The sequence below is a fragment of the Budorcas taxicolor genome, chromosome 1 (genome assembly GCF_023091745.1).
Source record: "Budorcas taxicolor isolate Tak-1 chromosome 1, Takin1.1, whole genome shotgun sequence".
In the NCBI taxonomy this organism is placed as follows: Eukaryota; Metazoa; Chordata; class Mammalia; order Artiodactyla; family Bovidae; genus Budorcas; species Budorcas taxicolor.
Window position 1 is genome coordinate 9,450,585 of NC_068910.1, and position 14,042 is coordinate 9,464,626.

Here is a 14,042-nt window from a genome sequence, read left to right on the forward strand (position 1 = left end):
TGGAGTGGGTAGCCTTTCCCTTCTCCAGGGGATCCTTCCCAACCCAGGGATCGAACCCAGATCTCCCACACTGCATTCTTTACCAGCTTAGCCACCAGGAAAGCCCATATAAAAAATTTTAATGTATTTATTTTTCCAAAAGGAAACAAGAGAAGGATAAACCAAAAAATAATAAAATTGTTTCCTAGAAGGTAGGCAGAAACAAAAAAGGGACAGGGTAGGGAAAGGAATGAAACTTCTCTGAGAACAAAATTTTACATAGTTTTGACATTTAAGCCCTGTTAAAATGTTTTATATAGTCTTAACAATAAATCTGATAGAGGAACCCGAAAACTGAATACCAAGAGAAACTAATGAATCTAACCACATATCAGGTTGATAACATAACCACAGAAAAGGAAAGGGGAGTGATTTTAAGTAGCTTCTGAGCATAATAATCTGACCAGTGGGATGTATCCAATGACAAAAAAGAACTGATGTCGGCAGTGGTACAGTAATTCCAAAACTCCTCTGTGTACTACAGTTGTGAGTAAAAAAATATATACTTAGTTTTTCACTGGAAAAAAGGGGAATATTAATACAAATACAGAACACAAGATGAGTTAGAATTGGAGATGCAGTACAAGTCATGCTTTTAAAATCTTACCCTTAGGGATGACAATAGTAGACACAATGAATTATGTAATGAATAAAAAAGTTAGTGTACTCATAAACTATTTTGTCAGGAATGTCTAGATGTGATCACTGGCGTTACCCAGAAAGCTACAAACCTGTTCCTTCCTCACAAGAGCTTTAGTATACGTCATTACAGCTAAGGAAAAGTTTTTCTTCTAAAAAATCCTCAATTATTTGCAATAACTGTGTGACCTGGCTTGGTTTACTTCAAATCTCCACCTTCTCTTCTGCACACTGGAGCTAACAGTAGCGATTCCCCTCTGAGGACTGTTGGGAGGTTTCAAGTAAACAAGCTCGGGGCACACGGTAAGGAGGCAGTAAACGCCAACTCATTGAACTACTGCTATTATCACGTTTCATTTGTTCTGGTTTTCTGGAACTTTAATTGCCACTATCTTGGTTCTTTTCTCTATCCGAGCTCTTTCAACAACTGTCCTCTCTTCAAGGCTGTCTTGTATTACAGATTTTGCCCTTAAAATTTTTACTTCTCTTGCCCTCTCATGCAACTATGCCAAAGCCTTTGACTGAGTGGATCACAACAAACTGTGGAAAATTCTTAAAGAAATGGGAATACCAGACCACCTGACCTGCCTCCTGAGAAACCTGTACGCAGATCAAGAAGCAACAGTTAGAACCGGACATGGAACAACAGACTGGTTCCAAATTGGGAAAGGAATATGTCAAGGCTGTATATTGTCACCCTGGTTATTTAACTTATACGCATATGCAGAGTACATCATGCAAAATGCTGGGGTGGATGAAGCAAAGCTGGAATCAAGATTGCTGGGAGAAATACCAATAACCTCAGATATACAGATGATACTACCCTTATGGCAAAAAGTGAAGAGGAACTACAGAGCCTCTTGATAAAAGTGAAAGAGGAGAAGTGAAAAAGCTGGCTTAAAATTCAACATTAAAAAACTAAGATTATGGCATCTGGACCCATCACTTCATGGCAAACAGATGGATAAATCATGGAAACAGCAACAGACTTTATTTTCTTGGGCTCCAAAATCACTGCAGATGGTGACTGCAGCCATGAAATTAAAAGATGCTTGCTTCTTGGAAGAAGAGCTATGACCAACCTAGACAACATATTAAAAAGCAGAGACATTACTTTGCTGACAAACGTCCATCTAGTCAAAGCTATGGTTTTTCCAAAAGCTATGGTTTTTCCAGTAGTCACGTATGGATGTAAGAGTTGGACCATAAAGAAAGCTGAGTGCTGAAGAATTAATGCTTTGGAACTGTGGTGTTGGAGAAGACTCTTGAGAGTCCCTCAGACTGCAAGATCAAATCAAATCAATCCTAAAGGAAATCAACCCTGAATACTCATTGGAAGGACTGATGCTGAAGCTGAAGGTCCAATACTTTGGCCACCTGATGTGAAGAACTGACTCACTAGAAAAGACCCTGATGCTGGGAAAGACTGAAGGCAGAAGAAGGGGACAACAGAGGACAGATGGTTGGATAGTATCACCAATCAATGGACCTAAGTCTGAACAAACTCCAGGAAATGGTGAAGGACAAGGAGGCCTGGCGTGCTGCAGTCTATGGGGTGGCAAAGAGTCAGACATGACTGAGCAACTGAACAACAAATTAGCATTCTGTAGTGGATGGACCCTTCTAATCTTCATTCTTCTTATATCCTTAATCCACCAAGTTCATTTACAAGCCTTATACTGTTTGTTAGGGTTTACGTCTTATTTGTGAGCAGGGAAGGAATATAACTGGTTCTTGACCCTACACTCCATTCTTCTGTATGATGGCTAAAAATCTCTATGTATCTACAATGAAGGGATGAGATGATACATACCACTCTCAATCCCTGATTTCTTAGAGACATTTACTCCCTGCAGTGCTGGTCTAGCTGCCCTCCAGCTTCCTCCTTCCCACTGATTTTCTGAACTAATGGAATACCTGAGAAACGGTGACTCCCCACATGACCTGTAGACAGGACGCCCTTTCTTGTCCAGCCTATAGGTGTGGGCCATGCCTTCTGTGCTGCACTGCCATTAATACTCTGCCTAATAGGAAACCAGGATCCTTAAATAGACGGAGAAAAACTCGGGAGAAGGGAGTAAGAGAACAGACATCATTCTAATCCCCAAAACAGCACCAGGTAATGTTCTGTATAGAGCGCTGCCCAACCCCTGGTAGCACAGGCTTTTGGAGCTGAGCCAGGTAAGGGATGGAATATGATTCCTTATCTTTCACCAAGCCGTTCTCGTTTCCACAAGGAAACAAGTTCATCTTAGGTCTGTCCTAAAGATTAAGGCAGACACCTTCCTGAGTTCTTAGATGTTACTGCTGTCACTTTTCACATTTTCATAGGTATTTGGGTAGGGGGCTGAGGAAGCTGTTTTGAAGGGAGCTCATCAGATACTATGTTAAACTGCAAACTTCTTGGTTCTCTGTGCTCTTGATTAATGCTGTCATTGTCAGCCCAGTTTTCTAAACTAGAAATTTGGAACTCACTATTACTGCCTTCTTTCCACCTGTTACCCAATGAATACATCAAACTCTGCCTCAGAAATATTCTCATACTTGACCTTTATTCCATCTACCCTGTTAACTCCTTGGTCCAGGATTTCAAAACGTCTTCTTTGAAAAATGCATTTAAAAAACCCTCATTTGGGAGACAGGTGGGTACATGGGGATTATTATACTTTCTCTACTTTTGCACATGTATGGAAATTTTTCATTTAAAAAGTTGAAAATAATAAGTCTTTTAATGATGAGACTGACAGGGTTTTACTGATAATGACACTTAGTCTTGAGCTCGCTTATTTTCAGGCTTGCTCTTCTTCTGATTTTGGAGGAAAGTACTGTAGCACTTAGCTCACTTTTGTATTTTTAGACATTAATGTAACTGAGGCAACAAATGTTACACCCTGAAGTCTTAAGACACAGCACTATGATTTAAACAAAAGCAATTATTTTCATTAAAATCATTAATGTTTCCTATTTGTGAAAAATGGAGAAGGAAGTAGCAACCCACTCCAGAATTCTTGCCCGGGAAATCCCGTGGACAGAGAAATTGGTGGGCTACAGTCTATGGGGTCGCAGAGTTGGATACGACTGAGCACACAGACATCAGTAGAAAAACAGTGTATCTTTATTTTTTTAATTGGATGTTTTCGCTTTTCTTTTTGAACACCAGACAGCTCCTTTTTCTTCTTCCTCTGTTTACCTCAACCTCTCTACTTCTTCCTGATCCTGATCCCAAATTACTTTTCTCATTTTCTATATAAAAATCTATTCTTAGGTCTCTGTGATTGCTGTCCCTTATGGCTCTAAATATCAGGAAGCTTATCTCAGTGTAAAAGTTACCTGGGGAGTCCCAGCGTCAGTGTGATCCTCTCTGCAGCCTCAAGAACTACACTGAATGTCCTGAGATGCTCAAGACCTACTGAAGACAAAGGCTAAAAGAGCAGCACAGCCCCTCACTTGAGGGAGTCAATGTTGCCCCCAGTGTCCAGCAGATGTCACTAGTTAGTAACAGGGACCTGTACAAAGGAACAATAGATCAGCCAGCATAACTTCCTCCTCTAGGTTTTAACGGCTGCTTCCTTCATCCAGAAATGTGAATCACTAAAATGTACTTGTGAGAGAAAACCCCTTCATTTCTACCAGGCCTGGTCACTGGTTTCAGGCCCTGCGCTGTCCTGCTGGTTCCCGTGAAGAGTTGATACAGCCTGGTATATGAGAGAGCTAGGGTTGCCATAACAAAACACTACAGACTGGGTGCCTTTTTAAACAGCAGTAATCTGTAAAATGAAAGGTTTTTGGTTTTTCTTTTTTAAGTTTTTAAAGTAACAGAATCAAACTGATATTTCAAGCTCAAGGACAGTCAATGCTAATCTAGGACAAATGCAAGAAATCTGCCTTTAAAGAATTTATGGACTGTCTTCCAATTGATGTATTCATTGCTTGATGTGGAGGGGCTGTTCTGCTAGAACGTAGGATTTGGAAGCTGCAGTTTCTCAATTCCAATACTTTGCAGGGGAGAGGCAGCATCAAAGAGGGGAAGGCCTCATCTCTGAAGTTACGCACACTACAGTCTGAGGGTGGATCCATTATTCCACACTATTTCTCTACGTCCCCAGTCCTTGGTCTCTTCAACGGTATGACGGTATAACAATCCTAGAACCATGTTAAAGGGTTAATAGTAGGAGGAGACATTTAAATACAAGGCCTGGCTCACAGGAGACACTCAACTGCGAGCTCTCCTCTGCTGCTTTACCTTCCAGGTTATTATTCAGTCAGACATCCTGAGTGTTGAATTCTCTTCTGCAGTGTCTGACAAAAGCACATGTATTCACACAAATAGTTTAGCTGAGATCCTTGGATCACATCAGGAGTCCATTCCCTAACTCTCTTTCCAGTTTATTTTATTAACTTTTCTCCTCTCCTATGGCCAGAGCAGCTGGGTCCTGTTTATCCTCCTTCAAGGCTTCAGACATTCTTCTACCTGGAATGCATCCTTCTTGGTACTAGCCCAAGAATAACCATGTTTTTCAACTTCCAGTGCAATTTCTGCCTCCCTCCAAGAAGCGCTTCTTGATTTTTTTTCTGCCTACAATAATTTCTCTTCCTGTTTCCTGATCCTTCCTGATCCGGCCATATTTACCAACACTGTTGCAAATGTTAACTATACACCAGTGAACAAAACAGATGAAATTCCCTGCCTGACTGGCATTTATACCCTTGCATAGTGAACTAGATGGTAAATGGGATAAGTAAGTTAAAAGAGGAAGGGAACTAAGGAGAAAATAAAGTAGGGAGATAGGCTGTGTTTGTGTGCTGGGGAGGGGCAAGGATTTCAGATAGGCCTTACTTAAGGCCTGAGAAGGTATCCTTCACATGAGGGTCTGAAGAATGTGAGTGAGCAGTCCACAAAGGTAGCTTTGGTGAGATATGGGAACAAAAGTCTGACTAGAATGGGCTCAAGAGAGAACAGAAGAGAACGGGAAGCATGTATGGACCACTCTTTCAAGAGGTTTTGCTATAAAGATAGGTAGAGAGAAAGAGTGGCAGCTGGAGAGGGAAGAGTGATTTGTAAAAGTTTCATTTTAAGAAGGGAGCACCAATGATATGCTGCTGAGAAAATCCAGCTGAAGGATGAAGATTATGCAGGATAAAGAAGAGGTAACTGCTGGAAGGATGAAGGGTTGAGATCTAGTGTACAGGTGGACAAATGGACTCACAGGCAGGTGGGGAAGGACAGACGTGGGAGTCTATGGAAATTCTCTTCTATTATTTCTGTTTCTTTAGTTAAATTGAGAAGATTATCTGCTAGGAATAGGAGCGGGAGGAGGTGTTATAGGTTTGGGGAGAAAGAAGGTATGAAAGACTTACCTAGGAGAACAAGAGAGTGAAAGAAGTATAGGAACAGTATGATTGTGGTCACCAAGAGCGTACTAGAGGTTAATGATCATGAACTGAGGGTAAGATCAGTCAGCAGAGCTGCATGTTTTTCCTCCACCAAGTACAGATGCGGTGCAGACACAGAATATGTGGAGAATGGGTTTAACCAGAGTGTGGCTTAGCCAAGCAAATATAAAAGGAAAAGAGAACTGAGGAAAGTGGTTATAATCACTGATCAAGAAATTTAAGGTTAGTAAAGAGGAATTGAGAAAGAACGAAAAGGAGATAGATCAATGAGCTGTGAGAGCTGGAGGAGGACAGCACACGAGCTGGTAGAAGACAGCGGGCAGCGGTGGGCGACCTGCAGCACTGACTGAGAATACGGAGGGTTGTGATGCTGGTCCTACCACAGGACAACCACAGCAGTGAGTGGCTGAAGCAGGTGGAAGACCACAACCCTGGAGGAGAAGAGGTCAAGGAATGGAAGGACCAGACGCTGAGAGGATTATTTATGTGGAAATGAGAAGGAACCTGGAGTTATTAGAGGACTAAAACAAGGAAGGGGTGGCTGGGAGAATATAATGTGAGGCTTGAGGCTGAGGGGTTGAGGGAGAGGACAGAGAGGTCTAGAAGCAATGCGGATCAACAGAGACATCCACACATCTGCCATCAGTGTTACAAGGAAAGGGAAAGAGAAGTGAGGCTTGGGGGCAAGCCACGCTTTAGCTAGATCATGACGATGAAGACTGAACTGAGAGTACGGGCTAAGAAATTTACGGGATGTAGCTGAAGACTGAGCAAGAGTTCTAGCGGGTACAAGAATGGGTACTTGGGGATGGGACGGTTAGTACTTAGGCATTAAGCTATCTTTGGGCATTTTATCACCTTGACTGCTTCAAGTTATGTAACCTCTGCTTTGCCCCAGTTTCCCCACCCAAATAATGGGGTAATCAGAGCATGTAACTCATAGTGTTAGTGTAAGGATTATATTCAACAACACAAGGCAGGCATTTAGGAGGACCTTAAAAATGTGTACTGAGTACACAGCCGGCACTCAAAAAACCATTAGCTCTTGCTAACAAGCTATTTTCTCTGCTGCATAATCATTTTTGGTTCTGTTAAGAATTCTTTATTTTCATTTAACATTTGAGTGATATTAACAAGTTTTAACTTTTCAATAAGACTGTAGGAGCTAAGGGTGAGGGATAATACCAAGCACTTGTCTGCGTTGCGCAGAGTTCAAGGACTGAACACACTGACAAAGAGCCTACGCAGCAATTCATCTGTGACCCTCTGTGACCTCTGGAGGAGGTGTCACTGCACTCTCCATTTCCCAGGCCTGTCCCAGATGCCAACAGCTAATATTAAGAAACTTTGGATAAAACGAGGTGCAGGGAAGAACAGAAATGGGAGAGAGCAGCTCATAAGTCTCATACCAGTCTTAATTCCTACTTTACTTCCTCTCCATAAATGACTCTGTTTTTCTTTTTCAGCTACACCTCGAGGCATAAGGGATCTTAGTCCCTTTTCACCCCCAATCAGGGATCAAACCAGTGCCCCCTGTAGTGACAGCTCAGTCCTAACCACTGGACCACAGGGAATTCCTGTCTCTGTTAAATGACTTTTTATAGGAAACAACACATTCTTCCATCTCCTTTCAACAGACTTTGGTGTACAGTCTTAGCAAAAACTTTCTGAAAACATAAATGAGCAGATTCTCTCAAAGAAAAGGACTGTTAGAAAAGGGATTTGGAGCCTTACTAAATATTAGGTCACATGACAATTTAAAATCAAGAAACTTTCCCAAACAAGGGGATATAAAAGAATGACAGGACACATATAGCTTGCATAGCAATTTTGAAACACATTAACATCCCAACTGTACAACCAAATAAAGTAGATATATCCAGAAGCTTAGCATTTTTAATTATAAGAAAAACTTTCAGAAAACATATTTATCAGTTCTATGAAAAAATGGGGACCTTCTCAGCTTAAGAACAATCATGAAATAAAGAGAGATGTATATAGTCAATACAGATTTACTGAGTACTTGCTGTGTGCCAGCAAGTATTCAAGGTACCAGTCACAGATCAAAATTTTTAAGTCAATAAAAAAGAGAAAAATTAAATTATCTAGATCACAACAGTTAAATGGGAAATGTATTATTAAACTAGTCGCATATAAAAAAATAAAAATAGACCTCCTCCTGCATTTGGAAAATATTTATTTTTTGTTAATAATCAAAGGAATGCCAGATAAAACAATCCAAGGCACTATTTTACTTCTAAATTAAAGGAGTACATTTGTAAGTCAAGAACATAAAAATATATTTAAAATATAAATGAAAGGAGTCAGCACCGCCTATATTAGTGAGACGGAGGTGAAGAACAGGTCTTGCAGGGCATCTTTCTCCCTGTAGCCTATTTTCTAGACTGCCTCTTGAAAGCAGTGCAAAGAAGAAGCCAAAGCAATGCTCCGTCTCTGACCAGAGACTGCTACTCCCAGCGCTGCAACCGAGGAAGTAATTTAAGGGGCTCAACAACACGAGCAAGAAGTTAATGGCTGACTTCCCCGGTGGTTCAGTGGTTAAGGGTCTGCCTGCCAATGCAGGAGACATGGATTCAGCCTCTGCTCCGGCAAGCTCGCACGTGCCAAGCCCATGCTCCACAACTATCGAGCCCAGGCTCCAGAGCCTGCAAACCGCCACTACTGAAGGCCGAGCGCCCTAGAGCCTTGTGCCTCACAAAAGAAACCACCACAGGGAGAGGCGCATGCACCACAACACGGAGTAGCCCCCTCGCCTCAACTAGAGAAAGCCCATGTGCAGCAACGAAGACCCACCACAGCCAAAAAATAAAAATAAATAAACCTTAAAAAAAATTAATGGCAAGCATAATCTAGAATGCCAGAAATAGTAAAATGAAAAGTTGTTTTTAGAAGCCATAATTATGAACATGGAAAAATATCAATGACATAAATGAGACAAACTTACTATAGTAATCTAAAAATAAGCACATATACATTTAAAACAAAATGAAACAGAACAAAGGCATCACAGGTAATTCTGATAATGTTCTATAATGCTATCAACTTACCTTTTTATTAAAAAGATGAACTTATTTTTATTTAAGATAATCCCATCTTAAAATAGCATTTTAGTAGTATGTTATGAAAAAGAATACATACCTGACACTCGCCGATCAAATCTGCCAGGAATTGGAACTGCAAAACAAAAAAAAAATAACGTTTAGTCATCATTATGTCACACGACCCATCTTTATTTCCCCTTTTTGTAAAGATCTTTCACAGCAGAACCAGGAAACTCAATATCAAGTTGGCGGGTAAATTCATATTCTTTCATCATCAACCACAGATAGTGGTTCAACATGATCACATACAGACAACATAAAAAATATATATATGTCTTTGAAAACAAACTCTTTATAACTTTAACATGAGTGGCAATTTTATTTCTGCTCACATTCAAGTTCTATCTAATTTGTATCACACCAGATAAGTAAGAAGTCTACTAAATTTACTGGTAATGTCACGATATCAAACATTTAAATTTTCTTCTTTTAAAAATAATTACAAGACCTGCTAACTAATAGTATTTACATTTCCTTTTAAAATAATTTAATGAGTATTACACTAAAATTAAAAAATGAACCATTAAGTTGTACTCTCCTTCAATATGGATGGGTTTTCTCCACCCATGGTCAGTGTATTAATTAGAAAACTGTATCACATGTCTTTAAGTTAAAAAAATTTTTTTCTTTTTGCTAATTTTTCCTGCTTCTCACCTATATCATTCCTTGTGTTTGATGGTTATCTGAATTCTTACTACGGAACTATATCATTTGAACAAGGTGGGTTTTTCCATCTTTGAAGATTAATCTGATTAATTTTATTTTAAAAAACATACAGAATATGCCTTATTAATCTCCAAAAAACAGAAATTTGAGGGTTACTGAAAAAGAAATTGAAGATGGCTCTGAGAGCCAAACTCTAATGCAAAAGTTTCTGAAACAAATATAGACCCAGGAAGGAGGGAAATGCTCATCTTAATAGGATTAGAATTATCATTTTGCATAGCACAGGGTCAAAGGTATGTTACCGGAACAAATAGGCCAATAATCAAAAGAAAATCCCAGTGGTTCCTAAAAGTACAATAATCTGTCACTACTTCCTCAATAAAAGAGTGGATTAAAAATACAAGCAAAGTACCTAGTATATGCCATGCACTGTAGTAGACAATTTAGAAAACATTAGTGAACAAAAAAATCCCTGATTTTATGAAGCTTGAGCAATGCGGGAGAGTTGACTTTGATCATTTCAAAATACACGTCTCATCACTCAGTAAACAGATGAAAATACACCAGCATAAGCCCTCAATCCAGGCCTCATGGGGTTTCCATAACTAAAACCCCACCAAATATTAGTATACAACCTGAAATTATAAAGCACATAGTGAAACAATTTAGCATGGGTGCTATCAGGGGATACCTCAAAGGGCTAGACAGAAAAATTATAGACCTATCATAAAATAAGAACTGTATGTTTAAAACAAAGACATAAAGAAGGAATCAAAAATTTTAAATGAGAAGTTAAAATCACTACTTCCATCTATCATGCAAAAAAGACAAAATTACTTTTTAAAATTCCTAAAGCATTCCCACAAACTGAAAGAGTTCAAGTGTTTTTTTAAAAAAAAACAAACTGACTTGCAGTGTAAAATGTAATTAAGAACAAGAGACTTAAGGCATTTAGCTGGAATGGATCACTGGGTGGATGAAAAGGTAAACAAAATGGGCACAGACACGCTGCCTAATAAATCTATGTGTTATTTAACTTTAAATTAGTACACATCTTACAAACTTTTATAGGGTCAGTGGAAACAGCTGCAGTTGGAAGAAGATAACAACGCCAAGGCACACAGAGGATGCAGTCAGTAACTACAGCAGTCAGAGACCACCCATTCTAATTTCACCACTGCTTAGAGAGCTCAAAACAGCAGATCAGACTTTATGTGAATCCAAGTATTCAACCAGTGTAAATCTGAGAAAATCTTCCAGCAGAAAACAACGCCTAAAATGCTCTCCTTTTCTATCATAAACAAATACTGATAGGGAGTAGGAAAACTTAAAATTTAGGTTATCTGATCTGAAAACATGTGCCTCAAAAATATTAACCAATGCAGTCTCAATGGAAACTAAAAATCATTATTACTGATTAAATGAACTCCTAAACACAGACATACTCTGAAAATTAAAACAGGGTTCTTTGAGCATGCAGAATATTTTATGTGGTAAATATTAAGAACATCTGGAGAATTTGAAAACATTTCCCAAAGTCTCTCTTAAATTGAAATATGATAGACAAGATAACAGAATTTTCCCATGGCAGGAAATGGCACAAAAGCCTGGAGAACAAAACCCAACCACGATTAGAGCAGGGCAGAACCCTGTAGCTCAGACGGTAAGGAATACATGTAATGCAGGAGACCTGGGTTTAATCCCTGGGTTGGGAAGATCCTCTGGAGAAGGGAATGGCCTGGAGAATCCCATGGAGAGAGGAGCCTGGCAGGCTACAGTCCGTGGGGTCCCAAAGAGTCAGACACGACTAGCGACTAACACTACTACAGCTCAGGACGAAAGACTCTGCGACTCCGGGGAAGGCAAATAGGCACACTCAAAGCCAGGCTGGGAGGATGTTAGCAGCACCAGCTGTGTGCAGAGGCAGAGAACAGAAGCAGGACGCTAACGAGGGCCTTGTGTCTGGGGGACCTCGGCCTACTATAACATAGCACAGCATAGCAAATCTCCAAAGTGGAATACAGAGCAGCTGTCAGGGCAGGCCCTTCAGCACGGTTAATCACAACATGGAGACTGCCAGGAAGGGCTGCCACCAAAGGGTGACATTGTGCTGGGCCCTCATAGGCCAGGGGGTGAAAGTGCAAACCTTGAGGAAAGCCCCAAAGGCAAGAAGGTTTTTGGATTGGAGAAATATCCCAGGGTGCCTGGAAACAGATGAGGGAGAAGTAGGGTGTCAGGGGAGGACCACTCAGTGAAGCAAGAGAAGCCCAAGAAAAAGTGCTGGCTAATGGCTCAGTGGTAAAGAATCCATCTGCCGTGCAGGAGGCACGGAGACTCAGGTTTGATCCCCGAGTTGTGAAGATCCCCTGGAGAAGGAAATGGCAACCCACTCCAGTATTCCTGCCAGGAAAATCCCACGGACAGAGGAGCCTGGCAGGCTACAGTCAGTGGGGTCGCAAAGAGTCGGACACGACTGAAGCAACTGAGCACAACCCAGTTAGGGTTCTGAGACCCAGTCAGTAAACTATAGGACTCACTCTTGGTTCACAATTAAGAAAAGAGAAGGAAAAGAGAAAAGATAAAGTATCTTCCATGAGTTCACACAAATTAATTCTGCTTTCTCTGAGGGTCAGAAGAAGGAAAGAATGCTGCTATCCTTTCTTCACTTACTCTTTCTAGAATCTTGTGCTGGTTGAACAAGGTACATGGTCACTGAAGTTTAGAGCAAAAACGCCAACAGTATGTTTGCCCTGGTATGGTAGTTTCTGCCAGTACCTGTGACTATATGATGATAATGAAGTCCATCCCATTGAACTATTTCTCTAGTCTGTCCAACATCTGACATCCATCTTCCCACAATCTACCCAGAGAGAACTCCTAGCAGACCCTGCTGGGCCTCTAGCTATATCATGCACATAAATACTTCCCTCCAATATCAAACTTCTCAAATGAACTGTTTTGTGAGCTGACCACTTTTTTTTTTTTCTTTTTTTTGAGGCTTTTGCAACCTGGCTTCCAACTATAATTAAAGTAGCCTCTTCCAAAATCACAGTTTTCCTCTATATTATTCTTCTGTATTATTTCCTCTATCCTTGAGCTAAATAAAAATCAATACTGGCTTTATGAAAATCAATAAATTCAATATTGGTTGGTGCCAAAAACATATTCATTCATTCAACAAATAATCACTGAGCCCTTCTATGACAGGCACTGTGCGACCTAGTAGGGAAATATGAATAAAAGTGATTCAGATATGGCCCCTGCCCACAAAGATCTTGAAAGTGAAAGTCGCTCAATCGTGTCCGACTCTTTTCAATCCCATGGACTATACAGTTCATGGAATTCTCCAGGCCAGAATACTGGAGTGGGTAGCCTTTCCCTTCTCCAGGGGATCTTCCCAACCCAGGGATCAAACCCAGGTCTCCTGCGTTGCAGGCAGATTCTTTACCAGCTGAGCACAAGGAAGGCCCAACAAAGCTCTTAGGAGCTATCTAAAAATGACCAATAATTATCACCTTAAGAATGTGATATCTACTGATACTACAACAAAGGCGAGTACAGAGTGTTCTGTGAGCACACAGGAAGAGTGCCTACAGAAAGCCCAGGAAGGCCTGGGCCTATAGTCAGGTCTAGGCATGGTTGGGATGGAAGCTGCGTGGACTTAGGATTTGGGGAAATGAAAGACGTGTGGTACGGCATGAGCAATGTGGGAGAGGAACACAGAGACGAGGGAGAAGAGGTGGGCAAGGGTCATTTTGGAAGCCAACCTGTGGCAGAGCCATATTCAGAAGTAATAAACTATGCTTATCTCTATGTCTTTTCTTTTTTGTTCAGCTGGGGGAGAAGAGCAGGAACAAAGATTTAACCTGAAAAAGATTCCCTTGGATATTATGACTGCAAAACCAGAAGGGAATATATGGAGCAGAGTGACCAAGGCTTAATGAGAGATGAAGTACCAGTTGAGAGAAGAAAGGATTCCCTATTCCAATACTAGGGAGTGGCAGCAAAGTCTCCTAGTATAGAATATCCGTCCCTTTGCTCCACTGATTCCCCACCTGAGGGCTCTCTACTTCCCCCGAGTCTTGAACACCTGTGAGACCAACGGAAAGAGGATGGGGGCTCAGACACCCCCAGACAAGGTGGAGTTGGAGAGAACCACTTGGAAATGATCCCTGTGAGTGG

General features: G+C 40.8%; 1 protein-coding gene across 1 annotated transcript in view; it reads right to left on the reverse strand.

Moving 5' to 3' along the window:
* Positions 1–14,042, reverse strand: part of PRKAR2A (protein kinase cAMP-dependent type II regulatory subunit alpha) — a 65,437-nt gene that overhangs the window by 32,104 nt on the left and 19,291 nt on the right. Inside the window, exon 2 of the mRNA XM_052650109.1 lies at positions 9,232–9,267. Within this exon, the coding sequence (XP_052506069.1) occupies positions 9,232–9,267 (36 nt within the window). The remainder of the gene's footprint in view (positions 1–9,231; positions 9,268–14,042) is intronic.